The sequence below is a fragment of the Dipodomys spectabilis genome, unplaced genomic scaffold (assembly GCF_019054845.1).
Source record: "Dipodomys spectabilis isolate Male_0828 unplaced genomic scaffold, ASM1905484v1 ptg000002l, whole genome shotgun sequence".
Lineage (NCBI taxonomy): Eukaryota > Metazoa > Chordata > Mammalia > Rodentia > Heteromyidae > Dipodomys > Dipodomys spectabilis.
This window is the reverse complement of record NW_024870679.1, coordinates 41794782-41821059: the sequence shown is the minus strand read 5'-3', so window position 1 is coordinate 41821059 and position 26278 is coordinate 41794782. Positions and strand designations below refer to the sequence as shown.

General features: G+C 47.5%; 2 protein-coding genes across 3 annotated transcripts in view; one reads left to right on the top strand and one right to left on the bottom strand.

The window, feature by feature from the left end:
- On the top strand, positions 1-15729 carry A3galt2 (alpha 1,3-galactosyltransferase 2). Its single transcript, XM_042678242.1, has 5 exons — positions 1-50; positions 12022-12102; positions 12248-12337; positions 12577-12714; positions 15042-15729. Exons 1-5 carry the CDS (start codon positions 28-30, stop codon positions 15727-15729), a joined length of 1020 nt encoding a protein of 339 aa, XP_042534176.1. The 5' UTR covers positions 1-27.
- Positions 15730-22237: 6508 nt separating this feature from the next.
- The window catches only part of Znf362 (zinc finger protein 362), a 40508-nt gene continuing 36467 nt past the window's right edge, over positions 22238-26278 (bottom strand). For both annotated transcript variants that reach the window (XM_042678230.1, XM_042678224.1), the window contains one exon: positions 22238-24062. In XM_042678230.1, coding sequence (XP_042534164.1) covers positions 23946-24062 — 117 coding nt within the window. In that variant the 3' untranslated portion in view covers positions 22238-23945. The remainder of the gene's footprint in view (positions 24063-26278) is intronic.

The following is a 26278-nucleotide window of genomic DNA, read 5'->3' as shown; positions in this document are numbered from 1 at the left end:
GACAGAGTGTCTAGCTGGCTTCTCCCTATGGCTATCAAGGAGAGACTCAGGTAAGAGGGGACCCCACCAGGTGGGAGGTGGAAGTAGAAAGGGATCCAGAGGGATCAGCTGAGTCACAAATCCTGCCTGGGAGAAGGAGGTTCCAAGAAGATACACGTGGGCTACATGGTCAGGGCAAGGTGCTGTCCCAGGAGGCTGTGAGGGGGGTGAATTGCCTCCGAGCTCCTCTCCTTCCGTCCTTCACATAGGCAGACAGCAGCCACCAGAGGTGCTCACCACTAACAGCTCCCTGTCCCTACTGGGACTGACTGTCCAGCTTAGGAACCGAGTGCCTCCTAGCCCATCTGAAAATGGAGAGGGGGAGCAGGGGTTGGGAGGGGCTTGAATATCCACCTTCAGATGGAGCTGGGGACGAACAGGTCCTCTGGCAGATACCTGACCAAGGAATGTAGAGTGGGTTACGCAGGCACCTCTGTGGGCAATCACTCCAGACGGGGTCGTGGTGGGGTGAGAAACAAGAGTTGCTGGTAGGTCCTGCCCCACCCCAGCACCCCTTCTAGCCCAGCCAGCTGATTTCACCTGTATACTCAGGGTCAGTTCTTCCCGGTTATAGCCTGTGCCTCCAGGAGGTAAGCCTGAGATATGCATGAGATAAAGCTGCGCTAGCCACACCTGCTTGATGGGGGAGGGACTAGCTAAGATGGTGGGGACAGCTGCTCAGGGCACGGAGAGGCCTTTCCCTATCCCTGTAGCATGGCAGTCTTGCCAGCTTCTGGTACTACCGCCAGGACCCACCCAGGAGTCTGGGAGCCAGAACAGCACAGCTACAAGGGGGTTGGGGTGCGTTGGGGGTGAAAACACAAGGCCACCTGGAGGGGCCATGGGTCCTTGGGAGAGCAGCTGTGGTTTGGACTAGGCCTGGTCCTGTGGAGCCCCAATGCCACCCTTGAGGTCCCACTCCACAGTCAGCCCCACCACCGACCAGCCGTGTAAGCCACAGCAAGTACTTCAGCCTTTCTGAGCCGCCCCTCTCGGTTCCCAAGGTAAGAACCCTAGCCTCCACCACCTGCAGTATGGTCAGATTTTATCAAGACTGTAGCCGAGTGTTTGCTCCATGTCCACTGTTAATAAGTACAGACTTGCTCAACAAAGGTGTACTGGTTTGGGAAAGAAAGTGAAGACAAAGCATCCATCCGTGGCTTCATTCACTTCTGAATGGATGATTGATACCCCCAATGAGGGGGCAGGCTCTGGGATTTGGCGCCAAGACTACAAACTAATAAACTCCTGGAAAGGAACAGCTTGTAGTTTGGCAAGAGCTAGAGGGAAGGTTTGTTGAGGTAACAAAGGAGCATACTGGGTGGGAGTGGGGGGCCAGGAGTTGAAAATTAAGGAATGACTGGCAGGTGATGGAAATAGCCTGGAGAAAGATGGAGAGACACTAAATTGCAGGAAGCTTAGGAAACTTCAGAGTGGGAGGAGGGTGAATGATGGGGGGGGGGAGGCGACAAGGAATTTTACAGGAAGGCAGGGATGTCACAGAAAGCATGGGGGGGAGGGTAGATGTGAATGTAGAGGATTGGCCATGGAAGTGGGAAATGCTGTGTGTTTGTATAGTGTGTGAATGTGTGTGGGATGTACATGTGTAGCACATGGGTATGGTTGTGTGTATGGTGTGTATGGTATGTGGTGCGTGTGGTGTGTGTATGTGTTTTGCATGGCTGGCAGGCATATGTGTGTGGGTTGTGGTGTACATGTGCATATATGTGGTGTGTGTCTGGTGTGTGGGGTGCATGTGGTTTGTGTGTGTGTGGTATGTATGTGTTTCGTGTGCATGTGTGTGTCTGGTGTGTGTTGGGTATGTGTATGTGTGGTATATATGGTGTGAGTGTGTCGTGTGGGGGGGGGGGTGGGGGGGTGTCCAGCACCTGGGCTGTAAGGAGGAAAATCACAGGATGACACCAGAAGGGAGTTTCCTTGAAATAAGGGAGAAAGCAGCCACGGAGAGGTGTTTGAAGTCACTGGCAGGTAAACCTGTCTCAAAGACTCTTCAGTTACAGTTAAGTGTTTATGCAGGACCCCTTTTCACATTCCCAGTAATGCCTGCTGCTGGTACTCTGACCTTGAACTCATCTTTCACCCTCCTGGCCACCAAGTGCAGGCTCTGTTGTCCAGTCTGATTGCTTTCGAATAGTGTTTTGTTTTCTTTAGTAAATAAAAATGACTCCACTGATCCTTAAGATAAAATCTGAGGCGCCCAGGCCTGGAGTGCGTATCCTGTGGCCTGGTCTTGTTGGTCCCCGCAGCCTGGGCTCTCAGCATTCCCCACCTGTGCTCTACCTCTGCTCCAGCAGGACTGCAGCTGCACCTTCATACCAATTTCATGGGATATATATTGGGTTCTTGATTACATTCTCCCTCCCTTCTCCTCTTGTCTACCTTTCCTCTTGACCCCATCCCACCCCTTTCAAGTGTCCATTTCCTGGCATCTTATTTTACTGAACTTTGATTTTGCCTTTCTAAGGAATTACACTATTTGAGTTCTCCCTTGAATCTACCATATTTCAGTTAATATGTTTATTATATACACTTGCATACACCCAACATATTATAAGTTTATAAGCTATCTCTAGTTTCCACACATAGGGGAAAACATGTATCTTTTGTCTCTCTGGACCTGACTTCACGCTTATTTTTTTAAATTATTAAGGTGTTGTACAAAGGAGTTACTGCTTCATAAGTCAGGTATTTAAAATTTTTTTATTGTTATTATAAAGATGATAGAGGGCTTATAGTTTATACTTTTTTTTTTTCTTTTTTGCCAGTCCTGGGGCTTGAACTCTGGGCCTGACACTGGTCCCTGAGCTGCTGCTGCTTTTTTTTTGTCGGTCATGGGGCTTGAACTTTGGACCTGGGCACTGTCCCTCAGCTCTTCAGCTCAAGGCGAGTGCTCTACTACTTGAGCCATAGCGCTACTTACAGTTTTCTGGTGGTTAATTTTTTTTTTTTTTTTTGGTCGGCCGTGGGGCTTGAACTCTGGGCCTGGGCGCTGTCCCTCAGCTCTTCAGCTCAAGGCAAGCGCTCTACCACTTGAGCTACAGCGCCACTTCCAGTTTTCTGGTGGTTTATTGGAGATAGGAGTCTCACGGTCTCTCCTGCCCGGGCTGGCTCTGAACCGTGATCCTCAGATCTCAGCCTCCTGAGTAGCTAGGACTACAGGCGTGAGCCACCAGCACCCAGTTTGGTGGTTAATTTAAGATAAGAGTCTCACAGACTTTCCTGCTTGGGCTGGCTTTGAACCTCGATCCTTAGATCTCAGCCTCCTGAGTAGCTAGGATTATAGGCGTGAGGCACCAACACCTGGCTGTCCCTGAGCTTTTGCTCAAGGCTGGCACTCTACCACTTAAGCCACAGCAGCACTTCCAGCTTTTTCTGTGTATGCAGTACTGAGGAATTGAACCCAGTACTTCATGCATGCTAGGCAAGCACTCTACCACTAAGCCACATTCCCAGCCCTTATACCTCTTTTTAAGAGTAGGGCTTTCTAGGCACTGGTGGCTCATGCTTGTAATCCTGGCTACTCAGGAGGCTGAGATCAGAGGATTGTGATTCAAAGCCAGCCTGGGCAGGAAAGTCTGTGAGCCTCTTATCTCTTTGTTTTTTGGTCAGCTGTGAGGCTTGAACTCAGGGCCATAGCACAGTCCTTGAGCCTCTTTGTGCTCAAGGCCAGCATTCTACCACTTGAGTCACAGCACCCCTTCTTATTTTTGAGTGGTTAACTGGATATATCTCACAGGCACTTTTCTGCACAGCCTAGCTTCGAACTAGGATCCTCAGATCTCAGCCTCCTGAGCAGCTAGGATTACAGGTGTGAACCACCAGTGTCCAAGCAGGAAAGTCCGTGAAACTCTTTATCTCTAACTACCAGAAGACTGGAAGTGGAGCTGTGGCTCAAAGTGATAGAATGCTAGTAGCCTTGAGCACAAAAGCTCTGGGACAATGCCCAGGCCCCGAGTTCAAACCCTACAACCAACAAAATAAAATACTCATTTTATAAGCAAAACCTGCTACCTTGTTCTAATTTGGATGTCTTTGGTTACGGGTGACAATGGGTGAGGATTTTTCCATACTTTTGCCTACTAAACGAGCTCCTCCCTTGAGGATTTACCTGTTGGTGCAATGCAGACACTGTTAAAGAAGGCTGCCATGTTTTTTGTGAGATGGCTCTGCAGGCTGAGTCGGGGGAGTTCCTGGAGTCCAGGAGAGAAATGAGCAATCCTGGGTCACCATGGAGGCCGCTGCAGGAAGAACAGGAAGGGCAGAGGCAAGGAAGCCAACCCAACACAATCTGGGGACTGACCATGTTTGGTTGCAGGAAAGAAGGGCCTGGCTGAATGCAGGTTCTGGCTTAGTCAACTGAATAAGTGCTGGGAACGTTGGGAGGGGGGAGGAGTAGGAGATACACATGTTTGCCGGAGCCTGCCGGCAATGAAAGGGAATCCTGAATTAGGGGGCGAGGATGCAGAAAAATAAAGACATAAGACAAAGGATGGGTCGGGAGGTCTGCAGCTCAAGACTGTAGCACCATTTATTTTTAACTTTCCCTAATATATACTATTAGAAGTCAAGAGGTAACATAACGTTATAATAGTCCAGAAAAACAAGGAAAATTTTAGTAAAAACAGAGTGCAGTAAAAACAAGACAAGGTCAACTGGTAGAAAGTAAAACAAACTCTGTAGACATAGCAAAGCAATCCTGGGCACCTGGTGTTTGTAAGCCAGTTCCTTGTACTTGTCTTCAAGTGAGCACCAGGGTCAAGATGACCTTTAAACTTTACTGTCAACTCCCAACATCTCCCCTGTCTGTTTAAAGAAGCAAACCTGCCTGTCTTAGCCTGCCTGTCTTAGGTTGGGTGGATTACCTTGTCTGCCTTACCCGTCATTGGGAACTTCTTCAGAGCAAAGCTGAAGGCCCTGTCTTAGATTGGTCAGACTGGCACCCCCTCTTACCCGTCTCTGGCTACAGTTCCTCTCAGGGGGAATTTATTTATATGGAGCTTGATCTTATGTAGCTGGCTGGCTAAACTCATAAGAGAGTTTTGCAGTGCATGTATAATACAAGGAAGGCATAGAAAAACCATCAGCAAAAGCATTCCCAGGCCAAGCAATGACATTAACAGTCCTTTAACATAAGTCAGGGAAGGGATATAGCATTGAAATTGCTTAAACAGTTTTTTAGCAGTTTTTGCCACTTTAGAGTCCAGAGGTAGGGCTTGTGTAGTATTATGAGCAAGCTGATTAAGATAATGGGCAGTTTGTACATTTTGTGTTAGTGCCACAGCAGCAGCAGCAGGGTCTCTCAGTGGCTCCAAGGGACTCTTACACCTTGTGCTGGGCTGTAAATTTCTACACAGACTGGTTAAGGATACAAGTAATACATAGGCTTGGCAGGCTGTGGCCCCACTAGTTTTTAAGACTATTTAGACAATAGCCCAGGACAAATTACCAAGATGACAACCTTTTTAACTAGATAGTTCTTTTAATAAGGCTGATTTTCTAGGCAGATATAGAGGGCTCAGGCCTGTACTACTATTTTCATGCCTTTTTCTTCTGCCACATTTTTTTTTTTTTATGACTCTGGTCCTTTGTTCTAAAAAGAGGATGATGGGCGAAGATTCATCTTCTGTAACTTCTTCAAGCTGACTCAGGGGTGTTGATCCTACCTAGCCAGGAACCTATAACTTTAGTCTATTTTACAAAGAGGTTACAAGGATTAGATGTCATTAAGAACAATATTTTAACTTCTGACAAATGCACAGACTTTTTCTCCGGCTACAGCAGTGTAGCTTGTTTAGCACTCTGGTTTGTAAAAGCATCTTTAGGAATGTGACCTCTAGTGACCCTAACAATGTCTAAGTCACCTGTATAGGCCTTTAGACAGATGTTAATAGAAACATACTCTCAAGGTTTACAAACCTTTTTTCTTGAGCAGATAAATTTTATGTAGCTGGAGTTAGCTCAGAAGTTACTGCCAATTAGGGCTTTTGGCACATACAGGGGTTAGGATTTAAACCATCCCCCACATTTTGTAACTTTAGCTTTTTAGTACTATCACAGATTACTAACAAGTGTCTGTCCCTACAAGGTAGATAGTCATGGACATTAGGCATGCTTACAAACTATCTTCTCATGACCTCCTGGCTCAGACCAATTTTTGAAGGGCCAAGCACAAATGACTCTAGGATCTGACATTTCTGCCATCCAAGCAGTGGCTTTACTGCCTCTGGATGCTCCTCCATTGCTCTTGTCCCAGGAATGTCTTCTCTACACTGGGATAATTGCCTCATTGGCATTTCCCTTAGCTGGTCGCTGGACTTGAACATGGGGCCTGAGTGCTGTCCCTCAGCTTTACAGCTCAAGGCTAGCACTCTGTCACTTTGAGTCCCAAAGCAACTCTGCTAGCGCTTTTAGCACTCTGCTGGCTGAGTAGAGGTGACAGTCTCACAGAGACCTTTTTTTTTGCCTGGGCTGGCTTTGAACCAATTTGTAGATCAATGAGTCTTATAAAAGGCCACTTTACTCCAATAAAAGCAACAAGGTGGTCAACATAGAAGTAGCTTTTAAGCATGCTCTTACCTGAAACTTATTAAGAGCCAAAGTTACATCTGACAAATTTATAAGAATCCTCTGTGCTTTGCTCTTGGCTTGCTGGAAACTTAAAAAACCTCTAAGAACAAACTGGAATAGCAATTAAGCAATTAATTTGGTAATCCTAATTTTTCCACTTTGAGGCAAATGTTAAGAATAATTTTACTTTTAATCTTTATATCCAGAAATCCATTCCTAATTTTTTAAGCCTCCTATAAATCTTTTATTATTTTATATTTTAGTTTTTAGTTACATTTAAAAAGAAATCCCTTAAAATCTTGAGGACAAGTGCCACTCATTGTCTCTTGGCTGCTTGTTTTAAAACAGATACACATTAAAACTTTTAAACTCAAATGACAATTTTTTCTTACTGTAAGAATTACAATCACCATCACTGTACCAAGAAGCTAAACTTAACACCTTTATGACTTTTAAAAACATATCCTAATTGTAGAACATCATTGAAAGCAAGTCACATTATACAAAAGCTTTTTTTAACCCTCTTTTTAAGTCCTAGGGCCAGTTTTAACAATACTAATCAGATCATCACATCACTAATTTTTACCATCATTTTTCTAGTATTTATCTATAGAGAAAAAGGACAGAACAAAGCTGGGCCACTTGGCCCCTCCTGTAGAATGGGCACGCACCTAATCTCACTCTTTAGGGTTAGATGAACTGCGTTTGTGCCAGCTTGTCCTCTTTCACCGTGCGTGGACTCCTCCCATGGCCCGTCCCACCATGTATGGTATGACCAGCTGAACTGCACTTTTGCCTGTTCACCCCTTACCTCTAAAGATAGATCTTTTTTTGGCTTTTAAGTTTTTTCCTTTTCTTATTTCTTGGTTCTTGAATGAAGATACACAGTTTTAGACAGACAGAACAGGTAATGTCTTTGACGGTGTTAAACAAACTTTTATATTTAAACTTCTAATATTTATCCCCAAATTTTAGCCAAGGGAACTAAATTCCAAACAGCAATGCATTTTTGTTAAGCCAGATAACTTGATTACAGTGTAAACAGCCTTATGCATTTTAAAATACCAGATTTTTTAATTTTTTAAGTTAAAGAATCCTTAAAAGGTCTTTAAAATTTTTGGTAATGTCCAAACCTCATAACCTTTTGAATTTTAAACTTAAACTCACCCAATTGTTACAGCATGCTGATAATTCTTATCTTAAACATGTTCACAAACACATACAAAACACACACAGATCTTAAAGCGCGCAAAAATCAAAATCAGTTGTACGTACATTTAAAACTGGTACCAATTCTAAAACAGAACTAGACAAGACAACAACCAAAGGCTGAGTTGGGGGCTAATGGGCCCCCAGTTTAGCCCTACCTCAGAAAACACACCGAAGTAAACAAGACAAACAAGTGGCCACAAAAACAAAATCAGGTCTCAGTGAATGGGGTGACATCTCACCACCATTCACAAGTGGGACTCAAGTCCACTTACCAGGGGACTTGAACTCCCTCTACTCACCTCCAGAGGATTTTTCTTTTAGATTCCTGCAAACGTTGACCCAGGGGCCTTCTAAGGTGGAGGAGAACTTCCAGTCATCTTGGGGCAAGGGAAAGAAGTCCCTATAGGCCGTCCCCTCAGACTGACAGGTTTTCCCCCATGCTCAGACTCCCTGGGCCAAGGCCCGAGGCTAATATCTTGTTGGTGTCACTTGCAGGTGGTCAGTAGCAGTTTTATCCGGCTGTGAGTTCTCCCTGCTGACCCTTTTAAGTTATTGTTAGATGCTCCAGGTTTCTTACCCCCTACCACCCCCCCCCCCACTTTTGGATCCAGAGAGGGTGGAGGAGGTGGCAGTGAAGGGTAGAAAGGGGGGTCAGTTTAAAATGTAAGTAAAAAAGGAGGAGCTAGAGAGAAGCAGATATTGAGGGGGGTTAGCCAGTCTCCTCCGGGCTCTCGAATCAGGATGAATCTGAGAGGAGAAACATTCCAAGAATTCCAGAATACATACACACAAACATTGAGACAAAACACATTTACAGCGCGCGCGTTGTAGACTGTCAGACAGAAAGTGCCAGACTATAGACGGGCCCAAATGTCCGCAGTAGTGGATAGTTTACCCTGATGGGAATCCGGGGGACGTCTCCCACCGACCCAGTTGGCTGACTTATAGCGCGTCCGCCAAGACTCTTGCCAACCCCAATACAGAACCTGCAGGCTACACAGATACCAGACAATTACAAAGCAGCAATGTTTTAACTTACCAGCCATTTGCATCATAGTGTACTTGAATCCTTTTTTCCTTTTTTTTTTTTTTTTTTGGCTAAGTTTTTAAACTAATGGTTCCTTCCTCCGAGAACCAGGGGTATACTTCCTCAACAAAGTGAAAGAAACATTCTAACTGACTCTGTCTAGCTCTCACTCCTTGAGCATGAAGCATACCCTTGAGAGCCTGCACATATAGCGTGCGGCTGTTACCTTGCTCCATAATTTTTTACTCCCGACTATACTCTCTCCCGCTCTCTATTTTTTGGATGTCCTCTTACCTTAGCGAGGTCCTCTGCTTTGATCCCAGGTTTTCAGGTCCCTGTTCGGGCGCCACTTGCCGGAGAATGCCTGCAACGAAAGGGAATCCTGAATTAGGGGGCGAGGATGCAGAAAAATAAAGACATAAGACAAAGGATGGGGTCGGGAGGTCTGCAGCTCAAGACTGCAGCACTGTTATTTTATTTATTTTTTAGCACCGTTTATTTTTAACTTTCCCTAATATATACTATTAGACGTCAAGAGGTAACATAAGGTTACAATAGTCCAGAAAAACAAGGAAAATTTTAGTAAAAACAGAATGCAGTAAAAACAAGACAAGATCAACTGGTAGAAAGTAAAACAAACTCTGCAGACATAGCAAAGCAATCCTGGGCACCTGATGTTTTTAAGTAAGCCAGTTCCTTGTACTTGCCTTCAAATGAGCACCAGGGTCAAGATGACCGTTAAACTATACTGTCAGTTCCCAACACATGTTCACACCAGACTCCAAGGTGGTCCTCAGAGATTGTCCTAGACATGTATGGTGCACAGCAGTTGAGTGACAATAAAGAAAGGCTAAAGTAGGAGTGTCTGATGCCTTCTTCAGAGACCTAGAGATGCAGTCTGGAAGATTATAGTGTTCAACGTCTTGCTTAGCTACGTTTACCCAAGTCCAGGGCAGCCCTCTGCAGATGGGATTTGGTAAGATGGTGGGTAACAAACAAGGCCACCTTACAGGGGAGGAGACTGGCATGCAGCAGACCTTGCCCAAGTGCAGAGAACTAGTAAGTGGTGGAGCTGGTATTCAAACCTGGGGACCAGGTCCCAGTGTTTGTGCTCCTTACCTTGGGTCTCCAGAAAATTTTCAGGATTTGATTCCTTCCTGGAAGAGCAACTAATGGGCAAATTCCAGTATCCACCTCCTCTAGCCAGGACTGAGCTGTGGGGAAGGAAGTTCAATCCAGGCTGGACTGGGTTGGAAAAGATGTGATCTTTGACCATAGTCAGTCCAAGAACTCAGCTCTACATCCTAGACAGCTCTCTTTACTTCTAGCCGCCAAGCCATAAATTCCTGTGTCCAGGGAAGAAGACGCTCCTGACCAATATCAGTCTTCTCCCCACCCAGACTAAGTGCCCCAACCCCAAATAATATTCCTATCATCCAAGCCTGCCCAGGCCATGCCTGCAAAACTGCTAGCCCAAGGAAAGGGTGAATCAGGGCTCCTCACAACCCTGGTGAGGTAGAATAGGCTCTCCAACCCAAGGCATATGAGGTGACTAGGCAAAAGGATGGGAGATTCACTTCTTCTTTTCTCTCTCTTTTTGTCAGTCATGGGGCTTGAACTCTAGGCCTGGGCACTGTCCCTGAGCTCTTCAGCTCAAGGCAAGTGCTCTACCACTTGAGCCACAGTGCCACTTCTAGTTTTTTGGTGGTTAATTGGGAGTTAGGAGTCTCACGGACCTTCCTGTCCAGGCTGGCTTTGAACCCTGATTCTCAGATTTCAGCTTCCTGAGTAGCTAGGATTACAGGTGTGAGCCACCGGTGCCTAGCTGAGATTCGCCTTCTTATTTCTTCTTTTTCCTTCCTCCTCGTCATCCTCCTCACCCTCTTCTTTTTCTTTTTCCTCCCTCCTCCACAGTTGTATAGTTCATTTTTAACATAGTGTCTAGTGTCACTGCTGCATTTGTTCACCCTTTGTCCCTCCATTTCTGTGCTCCCCCTTAACTCTCCCCAAACCAGATAAACTTACATATAAGTCAAAAATACAGAAATCAAAAAACAGTGACAAAGGAGGAACCCCTGCCCCTGGCAAAAAAAAAAAAAAAAAACCCTCAAAAAAGCAATATATAAAAAACCCTCATTTCCATTTTTTGGAGTTCATTCAATAAATATCATTTTATATGATCATATGCACATAGCTATTGAGCCTTTGTGATCCTTTCCTAAGAATATTCTCCTCTGGTCTCTGTGAATGTCTAGAGTCCTGTATAATTTATCATGTCCAAGTGTATTTTTTTTTCTTCCTTCTTCCTTCTCCTTTCTTCTTATCCTCCTTCCTTTTTCTTCTCTCTCTTCCCTTTCTTCCTCTTCTCCTTCCTCCTCCTCCTCCTTCACCTTCTCCTCCTTCCTTCTTTCTTCCTCTTCCTTCTTCCCTCTTCTTCCTCCCCTCCTCTTCCTTCACCTTCTCCTCCTCTACCCCTTCCTCCTCCTCCTCTTATTCATCCTGTGTTGCTAGAGATTAAAGCTCAGCAGGCACACACTCTACCACTTGAGTCATACTGCAATCTTTTTGCTTGTAGTTTGATTTTCAGATAAAATCTCAAGCTTTCCCCAGCCGGTCCTTGGGACTCAATCATCATACCTCCACCTCTCAAGTAGCTGCTGGGGTTATAGGCATGAACTACCATACCCAACCCAGGAGGGAGGTTCTCTAAGTAATGAGATGAGGCTTGAGATCTATATAGCTCAGTGGTAGAGAGCTTACTTAGTATTTGTGAGTCCCAGCATTTTGTAGTCCAGCACTTACAAAAAAAAAGCTTTTCAGCTCAGATGGAATATATTACCTCAAAAATGAGTAAACCTACAAGGTACAAAACAAAATGTCCACTGTGCTATCTGTAGGGAAATAGAGGAAGAGTGAGTGCTGCCTACTGAATTTGGGTGCGTTTGCCTATACCAAGACCTCCTTTGGAAGGATGTGGAAGAAACGTAACCCTGGCCACCTCCATGCAGAGGACCAGGATGGACTCTTGACACATCCCTTTGCCTGTTGACAAATCCATACTCAAACATCAATCAATAAAAGGAAGCATTAAAAATCAGTGATTTCCCCTGTGTATGCAAGTATATAAATGAGTTGTTGATGGCCTTTCCCCCCAGGGCAAGGAAGAGACTCTTCTGGCGGCTGATGTTACCTGCAGGTCTCATAGGCCTGTTCCTGTATGGGTTGCCTGTGGTCAGGTATAACCCTTTTCCTCCAGCACCTGAAGTGGGACCACCAGGCCCAGGGATAGAGGGTGGAGGTTGGCTCACCATGGGCAAGGATCCCTGTGGGCTTATGCTCCTGAGCAGGTGACATGCCCCTTTCTGCTCCCCTGCCCCCCAGGTATCTGGAAACCTTCATCCCTATGGGTGTCTGCCCTTCAGCCATAATGCCCCTGCTGAAAGACAACTTCACAGGTGTCCTGCGTCCCTGGTAAGGAGCTACCATCCCTCTCAGAATGGCCACAAACCTACCTATGCCCAGGCCCTGCCTTCCTCTTATCCCCACCTAAGTGCTCCACTTGCCAACCCAAGAGGCCCCATTGATCACAATCCTCTGTCTGGATGGGTTCTGACCTAGAGGCTTTTAAGGGCCCAGCCTGGGGAGATGACTGTGCATATATCAAGCAGGTAGGTGAATGCAATTGTGCTTCCCATTCCTGCCCTGTCCAGGGCTCGGCCTGAAGTTCTGACCTGTACCTCCTGGGGCGCTCCCATTATTTGGGATGGCACCTTTGACCCAGATGTAGCCCAGCAAGAGGCTAGAAGGCAGAACCTCACCATTGGGCTGACTGTCTTTGCTATAGGCAGGTAAGGCCTGGCAAGGGAAGCAGTGCTGTCCAGATAGGGAGTGGGATGGGGGTGTATGTGTATAAGAATGTCTTGAGCCTGGCTCCTCTGCAAGGGAGTTCTAAAGTACAACTAGGAGCTACACCCAGAGATCTTCTCCCCTCGTCTCCTCCCTGGAAAGCAACACACAGAACCCACCCACCACACATGGCCAGGTGCTCAGAACTGTGTCCTAGAAGGACCCTGTCTAGGAGCTAGAGCTGGTCTACATGGAGACACTGGGTCTGTGGTGAGGAAATGATGGAGTCTTTCAGGTGAGTGGGGAGAAGTCGAAAGGAGAGCAACAGAGGGAGCAAGGTACCTGATGGAGATCAATGGCTCAATTGCAGAATCACAGCCTGATGGAGGAGAGGAGTAGAGAAGAGGGGTGACAGAGGGGTGACTGAGGAGTGGCAAGGTCACCAGATAAGAGGGCTTGGAGAATCAGCTTTGGGGGAGTGCAGGAATCAGAGGTGGAAGAACCAGGGACTCACACTGGGGCCTCACAGTATAGTCTGGAACTGGAATGCAGATGATAAACAAGTCGGGAGTAGTCACAGAAGCAGGTGAGTGAGGAGGGTGTGGGGTAGAATCACTGCAGGTAGAGGTCAGGGAAAGAACAGGGGCCCAGGTAGTGGACAGACCCCTGCAAGTATGGTGGGTGAACCATGATAGATGGGAGGGGGTCTAAGACCAGTGTACACCTTTCAGAAATGATAAAAAAAAAATAGATGCTTCCTGACTGAGGGTGGCAACTAAGCCCTCAGGCCCATGAGACACAAGAGAGGTCAAGTCCAGGGAAATAAGGGGAACATTTGTGGTGCTGGGACAGGCTACTGTGGAAGATGTGAGTTACTCTTTCAGGAACTGACAGCATAAATAAAAGTTAAGAATTCTGTTACCAGGTACTCCAGACAGCTAGCTGCTCTGGGATCCTCCTCTGACTCTGTCTACTACACTAGAAGGGGGAGAAAGCCTGTGTGGCCACTGAGACAAGATGGTAAACAGGACCTAGGGGTGACCCATGGAGCAGGTGAGCAGAACTGCTGTACTATTTAGGACCTGGGCCTCTCCATTACGGAGGCTGAGCAGAGTGCCCTGGCACACTAATCCTAGGGCCAGAGTATGAAGGAACTGAAATTCTAGGGTCCCAAAGTCCTAGTTCCTGGGATTTTGAGACTTCCAAGATGTCTGATTCAAGTTTCCAAAACATTTCTACCAAGGATAAAACCAGTGCAAGTGAAAGCTCAGGTTCCAGTGTCAAGCTAGGCTCATATCCCTGCTCTACCATGTACCAATTGTGTACACTTATACAAGTTACTAGGAGTATTTTATTTATTGTGGTATCAGAGATGGAACTCAGGAACTCATGCATACTAAGCAAGCACTCTACCACTAGAGCCAACCCCCTCACCTTGAACTCTTGAAAAGAATAATGCTCATTGACTCAGAAGTGTCTTCCACTTGATAAATACTTAAAAATATATTTGGTAGTATTACTATTACTTTAAACTCTAGTATCTCAAGTTATCTAGGGATACTACCTGTACAGTATTACAAGTACTCCTGCTGTCAGGAATGTCCACAGTCAGTGACTTAAGACAACAGATTGTTCTTGTAGCTCGTGATTTATGAGCAGAGGATTCAGACAGGGGCTCACTTGGGGCAAAGTTCTTCACTGCTACCAAATGTTTGATTCTCCACTGGGACACTAGCAGCTGAAGACAAGTAGGACCCCGCCCTTCATGTGGGCTCTCTATGAAGCTGCTTGGGCTTCCTCCCATCATGGCAGCATCAAGAGCTGAACCCTTTGACACAAACAGTGCAAAAGAAGTAGACACAAGTGAGGGAAGGGGTAGGGTGGGAGGAATGGGTGATACTGTTAAAGGGGCCTACACTGATTGAGATGCACTGTATTCAGGAACTGCTTTGTTTATGAATGCAACTTTATACAACTGCTTAAAAGATTAAAAGAGGTAGATGCTGCCAATCCCCTGAGGTCAACCCATCCTCACACCCTTGGTACTAGTCAGGAGAAAACCAGTCAACGAAGAAACAGAGCAGCACCCCCACCCCTTCAGAGCAAACAACTTGGGGCCTTCCCGTTAAGGGGAGGCCACCCCCAAGGTTGAGAAATTCCAGGAATGGGTCTGAAGTTGCCAGAATTGGTGTGGGCAGGACTGGGACGCCTCCCCCGCCCCCCACGGTGGACATGGTAAGAGTGTGGGGGGGGAAGGGGGACAGGAGGGAGCAAGGTGGCCAGTCCAGGATGACTGTGGTGACCCCCCCCACACCTCCCCATCCCATAGGTACTTGGAGAAGTACCTGGCGCGCTTCCTGGAATCAGCCGAGCAGCACTTCATGGTGGGCCAGCGCGTGGTGTACTACGTGTTTACTGAGCGACCGGAAGCCGTGCCCCACGTGACACTGGGCACGGGCCGTTGGCTGCGTGTGGAACACGTGACGCGGGAGCCGCGCTGGCAGGACGTGTCCATGGCGCGCATGCGCACGCTGCACGAGGCTCTGGGCGGGCGCCTGGGCCGCGAGGCGCACTTCGTGTTCTGCATGGATGTGGACCAGCACTTCAGCAGCGCCTTCGGGCCCGAGACACTGGCCGACCTGGTGGCGCAGCTGCACGCCTGGCACTACCGCTGGCCGCGCTGGTTCCTGCCCTACGAGCGCGACACGCGGTCGGAGGCGGCACTGTCGTCGGAGCAGGGCGACTTCTACTACCACGCGGCCGTGTTCGGGGGCAGCGTGGCGGCGCTGCGCGGGCTGACGGCGCACTGCGCGCGGAGCCAGCTGCGCGACCGCGCGCGCGGCCTGGAGGCGCGCTGGCACGACGAGAGCCACCTCAACAAGTTCTTCTGGCTGCACAAACCCGCCAAGGTGCTGTCGCCCGAGTTCTGCTGGGCCCCCGCCATCGGATGGCGGTCTGAGATCCGCCACCCGCGCCTCCTCTGGGCTCCCAAGGAGTACAGCGTTGTGCGGGACTAGCGCGCAGGCCCCGGCCCCGGCCGCTAGGGCCTGTGGAGGGGGATGACAGGAGGAAGAGACCCTGAAGCCACTTGAATTCCCTTTCAGAAACCACGTGGTGCTTTGGTTGGCAGAGACAAAGTGGGGGGGGGGGGAGCGGGGGGGGGGGGGTTGGAGGGGCGCTGGATCCCTCCCGTGTGCCCTTCCACACTTTCAGTTGTGAGTACAGGCCACCGTAGCAGGGCCTAGGCCAGGCAGTCCATGGACATTTCACCTCTGACTTTATGGAATTCAGTAGGAGGGGATGTTTTAACCCCCACCCACTTCTTTTTTAAATACAGGGATACTGAGGCATTAAGAAGGAGGACCATCACGGACCTGACCCAGGGATGTAATGAAGTCCTAGCGATAGATACTAGTAGCTGGAGAGCCAGCACTAACCCCTCTGAATGTGAGCCACCAAGGGAAGAACACAGCTGGTCAATACTGGGGCTTGAACTCAGGACCTGGGCACTCTCCTTTAACTTTTTTTGTTCAAGTCTAGCACTCGACCACTTGATCCGCAGCTTCACTTCTAGCTTTTGGGTGGTTAATTGGAGATAATAGTTTCATGGAAGCCAGACATGGGTGGTTCACACCTGTAATCCTAGCTACTCAAGAGACTGAGATCTGAGGACCATGGTCCAAAGCCAGCCCAGGCAGGAGAGTTCCCTTGAGACTCCTACCTCCAATTCACCACCAGAAAACCAGAAGTGGTGCTGTGGCTCAGAGTGAGGGAAGTAGAATGCTGTCCTTGAGCAGAAAAGCTCAGGGACAGCACCTAGGCCCTGAGTTCATGCCCCACGACCAAAAATTAAAATATTAAAAAAAATAAGTTTCATGAACTTTTCTGCCCTAGATGACATCAAACCATGATTCTCAGATCTCAGCTTCAGCGAGAATTGTAGGTGTGAACCACCCATGCCAAGCTCAGGTTTTTGAGTTTCTCTTCCTCTTTACTTTGCAATATTCTCCAACTCTAATAACCCCTGGACCACTGCAGAGCTGACCACAAGCTAATATGATCTGAATGTAAATCCACTCCTAAGCTGTGTGAGATGGAGTTCCTCACTGGGGCTGGTGACAGCCAGCTTCTTTCAGGAGTGCCAGGATGTTCTAGAAATATACCTCCCCCCCCCTTCTCTGTTTGACCCTTTTCTTGCAAGTTCATATGTACATGGGATTCTCCAAAGAACAATGGTTTGTAGATTGACAGGGGAATGAATGGCACAGGCAGATGTTTCCTGGGCTTTGGGCAGCCATGTGCTACCTATGGACATCTTCCCAAGAAGGGAGAGAGGTCCCAGGAAGCTGCAGGGTTGATTGGGGTGGGAAGCCTTTTGGGAATAGTCCCTTCCTATGGAGCACAGAGGCCTAAAGAAGGGACAGAGGCCATAGGGCCATCTGAATCTGAGGCAGATCTGCAAGGTAGGAAAACCTTTCTGCAGGTACTTTCCATGGCCATGACCCCTGTCCTTAGCACCTGCCCAGAGGGACAGGGTGTTCAACAGTCCTTAAGGGAACCTGTGAGAATCAGATTCAGTCCCCTGAGTCCCACTGGTACATGCAAAATCTCCTGTCCAGGTGTTCCCTTCTGCCATGCTAGCTGACTTGCTGCCCCAGAAATTCCTGCATAGCTTCAGTTGTCTTGGAGTACATCCACATTGGGTAAACTAATGATAGCAGAGATGATGCGTGTATTTTGGGGATACTCATGCTGTGTGTACATTTGACTTGTATTAATTCACATCCACCTTTAAACTGGCTACTGTTATTTTACATAAGAAGGAATCAGAAGCCGGCCACCCAGTGGCTCACACCTGTAATCCTAGCTACTCAGGAGGCTGAGATCTGAGGATTGCAGTTCAAAGCCAGCCTAGGCAGGAAACTCTGTGAAACTCTTATCTCCAATAAACACCAGAAAACCGTAAGTGGCACTGTGGCTCAAGTGGTACTACGCTAGCTTTGAGCTGAAGAGCTGAGGAAGAGCACTCAGACCCAGAGTTCAAGCCCCATACTGACAAAAGAAAAAGAAGAATCAGGCACAAAGAGGTTAAGTAACTACTCTGATATTATACTAGCAACTTAAAGTCAGAACAAATAGGAAAATAAACTTGACCAAAAGATGTAAACTGTAAGTCAGGAACTGAGGTTATCTAGTCTCCATCTGTTTCTGCCTTTTTCTGCCTCTTTTGTTCTCCTGCCTGTGTAAGTCTGGCTCAAAACAGCCACCCTTTCCCACAACTAATTGGTAAATCTATAAGAGTCTACCAGTTCAAGTGCTCACTGTCTGCTAACTTGCTCCTGATTCACAGAGTGGAGAAATCTAAGGAGACAGCTTTATCTCCTTAGAGATACAGAAATAGTAACTGCTTCTTCAGCGAGTGAGGAAAGGAGGGAGGGAGGGAAGGAAAGGGAAAGGAAATATCTGACTGATAACATTTGCCATTTTCATAAGCCAGGATTGCCGTTACTTACCACTGGCTGCATCTACGGAGTCACAGAGTCAGGTGTCCATCTCTGGCCAATCAATTGGAACTGGAATAGAGTCATGTGATACAAATATGGTTGCCAGACTCCATTCCTTTCTGGTATAGCAGGTACCAAAGATCAGCTTCAGAGAAACAGAAAAGGCCTGTGAAGTTGCTAAAGACATGCTGGTTATGTGCTTGTCACTGTTAGAACCAGGTTAAATTAAACAAATAGAGTATTAATTAGACCAAGGAAAAATGAACTTTTTTAACTGGAACAAACAAGTCCCAGGTAACCTGAGAAACATAAGAACAGACCTTAGGAATGGAACAAACTAAGGCCTGGCATTTACTAAAATTTGAAAATGAGTAAGAATAGGATCAAACTTGAAAGGCAGGATCTCCCTGTAGAGAAAAACTCCAGGACAGTCATTAAAAGGAAAAATTCCAAAGATAAACACTTGAAGTAATTGTGAATTAAATACCAGGTTGCTGGAATTCAGTAGGTAACAGTGAAACTCAGAAACAGCCAGAAAACCTGGAAGGTGGTTTGATTTTGGAGTGTGATAAGAAATTTTGTATGTGGTTTTTGCTTTGAGGACTTATTACTCTGCTTATAGAGAGCGTAATTGCTATTTCACTAACTTGCTTCTTTGATGGGAAGATTTGGGATAAGGACTTTGCCTTGTGACTTACGGCCATGGTTATTGGAATGACTGGAATTATAATTGCCAGTTTGTACCCACTAACTGCTAGCTCTGCTTCTGTAACTTGCTTCTTTGCTAATTGTGAAACTACCGCTGGCCACCTGCAAGTGGCACCCCTCCCCCATGGAGCTTGCCTTCAAATACCCTGAGCTATTTGACTTTATTGCTGTTCTTCATTGTCTTCGCATAGTGAGGGGCAGCCGCTGTGGCAATTGACTGAGTGTTGGGGTGTTGAGGAAATCAGGGTACTATAATACACTTCCATTCCCCCACTGTAATGGTAACACACTGTGATGGTTTGAATAGAAAGTGGCCTCTAGCTGGTGGGTCCAATCATTGAGAGGAGACCAGACCATGAAAACTCTGAGTCCATCCATAAGCTAATCCACTGATGGGTTCATACTTTGGTGGCATTATTGGGAATTAGAGGGAAGTGGGGCCTAGTGGAAGAAGAAGGTCATGGGGGATGTGCTGTTGAAGGGGTAACTTGACCTCAGCTCTTCCCTCTCTTTGTTGCCCAAATGTGGTGAGTTGAGCAACTTTGTTCCTCTATAACCTTCCCTCTATGATGTTCTGCCTCACCACAGGGCTAGAAGCAATGGAGCCAACCAACCATTGGACCATAACCTCTAAAAGTGTGAGCCCCAAATGAACCTTTTCTTCTTTAAGCTGTCTCTTTTTGGTATTTGTCATAGAGGTGAAAGTCTAGCACAGAAAATTGGTACCAGAAGTAAGGTTGTGACTGTGACCACTGATCAAGTAGTTCCAAAACCTTTGGAATTAGTTTGTGGCTGGAATTTGGGAAAGGTAAGGAGGACTTTGATTGGGTGCATCTATGTATATATGGAAATAAAGACAGTGAAAACTTCCTTTTTACTACTAATATATGCTAACAAAAATGAGGAAAAATAATAAACCAAATGTTTCACACTCTGATTAGGAAATGTGCCCTGAGAGCATCTGAAGAATCAACATTACAGGCTTAAAGGTGTGAAGGTACATATTTCCTTAAAAGATTGCTTTAAGAAGAAAGCTACAAGCTGGACACTGGTGGCTCACGCCTGTAATCCTAGCTACTTAGGAGACTGAGATCTGAGGATCGAGATTCAAAGCTGGCCTGGGCAATAAAGTCTGTGTGACTTATCTCCAGTAATGGTAACACACTGTGATGGTTTGAATAGAAAGTGGCCTCTAACTGGTGGGTCCAATCATTGAGAGGAGACCAGACCATGAAAACTCTGATTCCATCCATAAGTTAATCCACTCAGAAAAAGCTTAAAGTGCCCCGTGGCTCAAGTGGTAGAATGCTAGCCTTGAGCACAGAGAAGCTCAGGGACAGAGCCCAAGCCCTGAGTACAAGTCCCAGGAGAAGGAGGGGTGAGGGGAAGGGGAGGGAAAAAGGGAGAGGGCGGAGAGAACTACAGGGTACTCTGCTCACAGAGATCTAGGGAAGTTCAGCCATCCACTCACTCAGAGGCCATAGTAGCCCTGTTCAAGGAGGCTTGGCAACTGCTCCAGCTGGAACAGACCTTATTATCACCCACATGATGCTAGTTTTGAAGGCATTCAGAGCACACGAGTCATGGGACTATGGAGGCTCCCACCCAGATTTCAAAGCAATGTCTGGGAGACAATCTCCTGGTATAGCACTGGGAGAGGCTGTGATAGTGAAGCTGCAGGCAAGAGGCAGTAGAGACCCTAAAAAGTTAAGAGATGCCAAGAACCACGACACTTCTACCAAGGAAAGCTGTGTAGGGCATAAAACCAGTCCAAGAGAGGAGACGTGGCTTGCAGGGTAAGGTTACAGATGAAGTGCTGCTCAAGCGCTTCAGACCTTCCTGGGAGTCAGAACGTGCAGCAGCTGCTATGGGTACAGGACTTAATGTGTGCCATCCTGAGGTTTAGTCTAGCTTTGATGTGATCCTCTCTCGCTGTTTAGTCTCCTGTCCTCCCTTTGGGAATGGGAATGTTTACACTCTATGCCACTGGGCCTCGCCGCCCACCCCCCCTCATTGAGACTCTGAGCATGAACATTTGAATAACATTGGAACCACTGAGGCTTTGGGGACTCAAGAGCTAAATTTGAATGCATTTTCCATCTTTAGATAGACTGGAGCCAGAGTGGAATGAGGGCCAGTGTGGTTTGAACATGAAATGTTACCTACTGGCTTGTGTTGAAGGTTAGTTCCCCAGTTGGTGGTTGTTTGGGAGCTGGTGGAAATGTAACAATGTTGAGCCTAGCTGGACAAAGTAGGTCACTGGAGGCGGGCTTTGAAGGGCATACCCTGTCTTCTATCTGTCATGAGGTAAGCAGCCTCCACCATATACTCACCACCTTGACATCCAGGCTCACCTCAGGCCCAGGTGTGACAAGACCAAGGGACCATGGATTGAACCTTCCAAAATTGTGAACCCAAACCATGATTAAATAGTTTCTTTTAAACAATTCCTCTCAGGTATTGTTACAACAAAAAAGTGTGACATACCCTCTGGTTACATTAGGGAGGCATGCTTCAGATGAGGGCTTTGCTCTATTGTTCTAGTATGCAGAACTAGGAAGACCCCATGAGTCTTTTGCTAAAGGACTAGATGGCTGCTGGAAACCTCGGAGCTGAGGCCAGAGATAACCCCACAGGTGTCTGAAATGCTGACTCACAACAGCGCCAAATGGAGAGATAAGAGTCACATCTTTTGACTCCTCTCAAAAGGAGCTCCACCACTGTCCCATTGCATAACTCAATAAACTCTCATTAAATTAGACTTCCCTATCAGTTGCAGGGAAGCCTTGACACACAAATACTTTGAGGGCTCGAAGTCCCCAGCGATAAACTGCACAGTGAGTTGTGGCTGGGCTAGTTCCGTCCTCCACATTGTGTTTACACAGGCCCATGCCCTGGATAAACTGGGGAGGGAGGAAGAACTAACTCCTGCATTACCTCCTTGGACAACTGGTACATTGACACCGCCCAACACACACAGAGTGCAATTTCTTGAGCTCCATCTTCTACACTAGAAGAGCTTCTACAAATCAAGTACTACCAACAGCCCCCTAGAGGATGGGGTGCTCCTGAGGAAAGGGGAAGTGAGACTCACTGGTGGACTCAGCATAACTACAAAGGCTTCGGGAGATGAAGACCTGGTAAGTGCATGGTCCTGAGCAAAAAGTCTTAGCTTGCTACCTCCTTCCACAGGGCCTTGAGGCATTCTGCAAAGGACTTGGCCCACAGCAAGCGACCATCTCTTTTTCCTTCTCAAGGGAAAGGTGCCCCACCCCACTCTTGCCACACAGCACACCACACACCACCACCGCCACCCAGGTGCAGGTACAGTTTATTCTTCACAACAGAGAATACAAAGAGCAGAGGGTTGTAATCCTTGTTTCTTGTCCCCTAGTCTTCTTCCCCCACATTTGAGTTTTGTCTGGCTCCCCCACTCCCATTTTTAAATAGAATGCAAACATCTCTCCTGAAGTGTCTGAAGGGCACCTGGCCTTGCCTCCCTGCCACCAAGATGCAAACCGAGTAGCCAGCAAATGGTTTTCTCTTTTTTAATAAGGTATCTAGTTCTAAATACGGTGGCCTGGAGGTCCCATAGAAAAAAAGCAAAGGGGTGTTAACAGTATTATAACAGCATATTTACAGGGTAGTAACATGCGGACAAAAAGCTACAATACTGAATATCAGACGACGCAAGTCAAACAAAGGGACAGGGGTGGGGGTGGCAGAGGAGAGACCCCCCCCTTAGGAAAAGAAACCCCAGGAAACGTTAAACTGGTAAATCAATGGCGAGTTAAGGCTTAAAAAGTGTATAAAAATAACAGGGTTAATATTCAAAACGGAACTCCAGATACAGAATATATAGATGAGTTTCTGTCTAGCTTTCTTTTTTTTTTTTTTTCCCGGGGGGATATGGAGGGGCTTCTCCGGGCTCTGTACATGGTTTCTATATACACGGACACGCATGGCTTTCAGATTTGGGTGTGTCTGTGGGGGGCACGGGGCAGGGTCTGCTCCTGGGCTGGAACCCTCTCCAAGGACCCCTTCCCTGCTGAGGGGCTTGGGCCTGGGCTGGGATCCCCTTCCCACGCCCCCTTCCCTGGGCCCTGTCCCCATCTGGAGGAAATTCTGGAAGGGGGTCAAGTCCCAAGCTCCAGTTCCTCCCCATGCCCCTGCCCACAGTCTGGGGTGGCGGGAGAGGTAGCCGATTGGTTTCCTGGCCAGCACCGAGGTAGACTGGGGTGATCTTCAGGGCAGTAGGGGAGGGGCCAGGTCTTAACCAGGCCACCTACCCCATTTCCCTGGGCCCGCCACCTACCCATCACTGCACCCTTTGGTCCTGCAGATCTCCTGGCCCCTCTCCTCTCCTCTCTCCACCTCCTGAAGCCTGGGCAGCCCTGGCAGCAGCCATATCTTCTGCTCCGTGAAGCCCAGGCATAGCTTCGGAAGATTCAAACTGGGGACCCAGGGCTGAAGGGCTCACTCCAGCCACCTCCTGCCCCCTCCCACCTGGGTGGTCCCCTTTATAGTCCAGAACCCCAGGCCTGAGCCTTCTCTCTAGACCTGAGGCCATGGCCAGAGAAGGATCCACGCTGCCCTCTGGTTCTCTGCATCCATCTGTCCGATTCATTTAATTTCTAGGTCTTAGCAGCACCAACGTCCTGGCCAATAAATATCTTTTTTTTTTTTTTTTTGTTATTAAAAAAAAAAAACCTTAAAAAAAAAAAAAACAGTGAAGCAAGTGAAGGGTGGGGAAACAAAAAGAAACCAACAGACAGGTTCAAAGTGCTCTGAGATCCTCTTTGGATGCCACCAAAACAGTCCAGAGTCTTGCAGTTGGCCTGGCTGCCCGGGAGCTGGACCACGCAGGAATTCTGCAGACCAAGCCTTCGGCGGGTTGGGAAGGTCGCAAGAGAGCTGGGCAGTTCCTAGTGGGCCCCTGTGGAAGTCAGGGCCTGATGCTGCCTGGGTCTGTGTCTGCCAGTGGGCCGGGCAGTGCCGGACTGGGCGGTGCCACCAGTGGCTCAGATGAGGGAGATTCGCACCGGGATACCGGGGGACTCCGTCCTCTGGGGTGAATGATGGCTCACCAAGTGCTCCACCACCGTGTGTTTGGACATGTGCTTCATCAGGTAGGTCTCCTGCGGGGGAGGGGGAGGGAAGGGGAGACACAGAGCCTGTCATCATTGTGAACTTCAGTTCCCAGAGCGGCCCCTAGAGGGCATCTTTACTGGTAGGCCAGCTGGTGGTGGCAGCTCAGCACTCCAGCCAGGGTGAGTGCTGGTGGCTTTCTTGAAGCCTGAGCATGCAGAGTGCTGGCTGGGGAATTAATGGGCACCAAGTTTCCCTCAGCAGGCAGGGCAGCCCTTTAGCCAAGTGCTCTGGGAGTTGAGGTATACTGGCTGACTTGTCTGCCTGCTAGGAGAGCAGAGCTCTCTGTACCTGGCTCAAGTTCCCAGTGAGGGTAAGGCTTGAGCACTGTCCCTGCGTACTTCTGCTCAAGACAAGCACTCTACCACTTGAGCCACAGTGCCACTTCATTTTTTTTGGTGGTTAATTGGAGGTAAGAGTCTCACGGACTTTCCTGCCTGGGCTGGCTTTGAACCGCGATCCTCAGGTCTCAGCCTCCTGAGTAGCTAGGATTACAGGTGTGAGTCAGTGCCCAGCTTCTTTTTACTTTTTGTGTCAGTACTAGGACTTGAATTCACACTCTTGCTTGTCTTCTTCACTCAAGTCTGGCATTCTACCACTTAAGGCACACTTGTATTCCCAGATTTTCCTGGCTAATTGGAGATAAAAGTTTCACAGACTGTCCTGTCCAGGCTGGCTTCGAACACTGATCTTCAAATCTCAGCCTCCTGAGTAGCTACGATTATAAATGTGAGCCACCAGTGCCCATTTAGTTCTGCCATTTCTTAGTAGTGGGACCTTCATCAGTCATCTCAACTCCCTCAACCTGTTTCCTTCTGTTACTAGGGATGGGGAAGGGTTGCTATGGTGATGTGGATAAAGCCCTGAGCATGCAGTGAGGGCTGAGGAGACCTCTCCTTCCCCAGTCCCTATATTTTATCCCAGGTGGTAGAGGAAATTCTGGCCTTTGCCCTCCCTTCCTTGATCCTAGCAGAGCCTTCCATTCCCCAAAGGCAGCACTCTTAGTGGGCAAGGAGGTGACTCCTGCTAAGCTGCCCTCCACTGGCCTTGCCCAGGAACGAAGGGGTGCTCAGGGTCTCTGGAGGCCATTCCTGAGCCTCATACTTGATATGCTCCCAGTTGGCAGAGGAAGCCCCCACATGTGACAGAGTGCTATATATGATGCCAGCAGTACTTAGCAGCAGTTTCCAAGCATATGATAAAGACACATAGTGCCAGGCACCAGTGGCTCACAGCTGTAATACTAGCTATTCAGGAAGCTGAGACCTCAGGATCTTGGTTTGAAGCCAGCTCAGGCAGCAAAGTCTGTGAGACTCTTATCTCCAATTAACTACCAACAAAAGCTAGAAGTGGAGCAGTGTCTCAAGTAATAGAGTACCAGCCTTGAGCAAAAAAGGTTAGGGACAGCACCCAGTCCCTGGGAGTTCAAGCCCCAGTACTAGCACACACACATAAAAGAAAGTATAGATCTTGATAAAGAAATGATACTGTAACAAAATATGGCATTCAGAAGTAGCACTGTGGCTCAAGTGGTAGAACGTTCACCTTGAGCTCAAGAGTTCAAGAGCCCAGAGTTCAAGCCCGACGACCGACACAAAACAAAAATAAAAACAAAATATAGCATTCAAGAGACAAATGACAATATCTGTGCTGACTGGTCATTTGATGGTAATAGACTCTGGTTAAATATTTTAATTAATTTAAATTATTAATAATTATTTTAAAATAATTAATTAAAATAATTAATAATTATAAAGATATTCTCTATGTGTTTTTTAAAAAGAAAGAAAAGAAAAACAAAGAGCCAGGGGCTTGTGGCTCATGCCTGTAATCCTAGCTACTCAGGGGGCTGAGTCTGAGAATCATGGTTTAAAGCCAGCCTGGGCAGGAAAGTCCGTGAGACTCTGATCTCCAATTAACCACCAGAAAACTGTAAGTAGCACTGTGGCTCAAAGTGGTAGACCACTAGCCTTGAGCAGAAGAGCTCAGGGACAGCGCCCAATCCCCATGACCACCAAAAAAAAAAAGAAAAAAAAAAGAAAAGCAAAGAGTTCATTAAAGACAACATTTTTACAAATGAAATATTGGTAAGTCCGGGTTTTACTTCAAACAATAGACATCCAGACAAGAAGGGCTGGTTGATGGTGAAGCTGGCGTACAGGGTTGAGGCAGGACCAAGTAGGGATTCCCACCCCCTTGGGGCTTT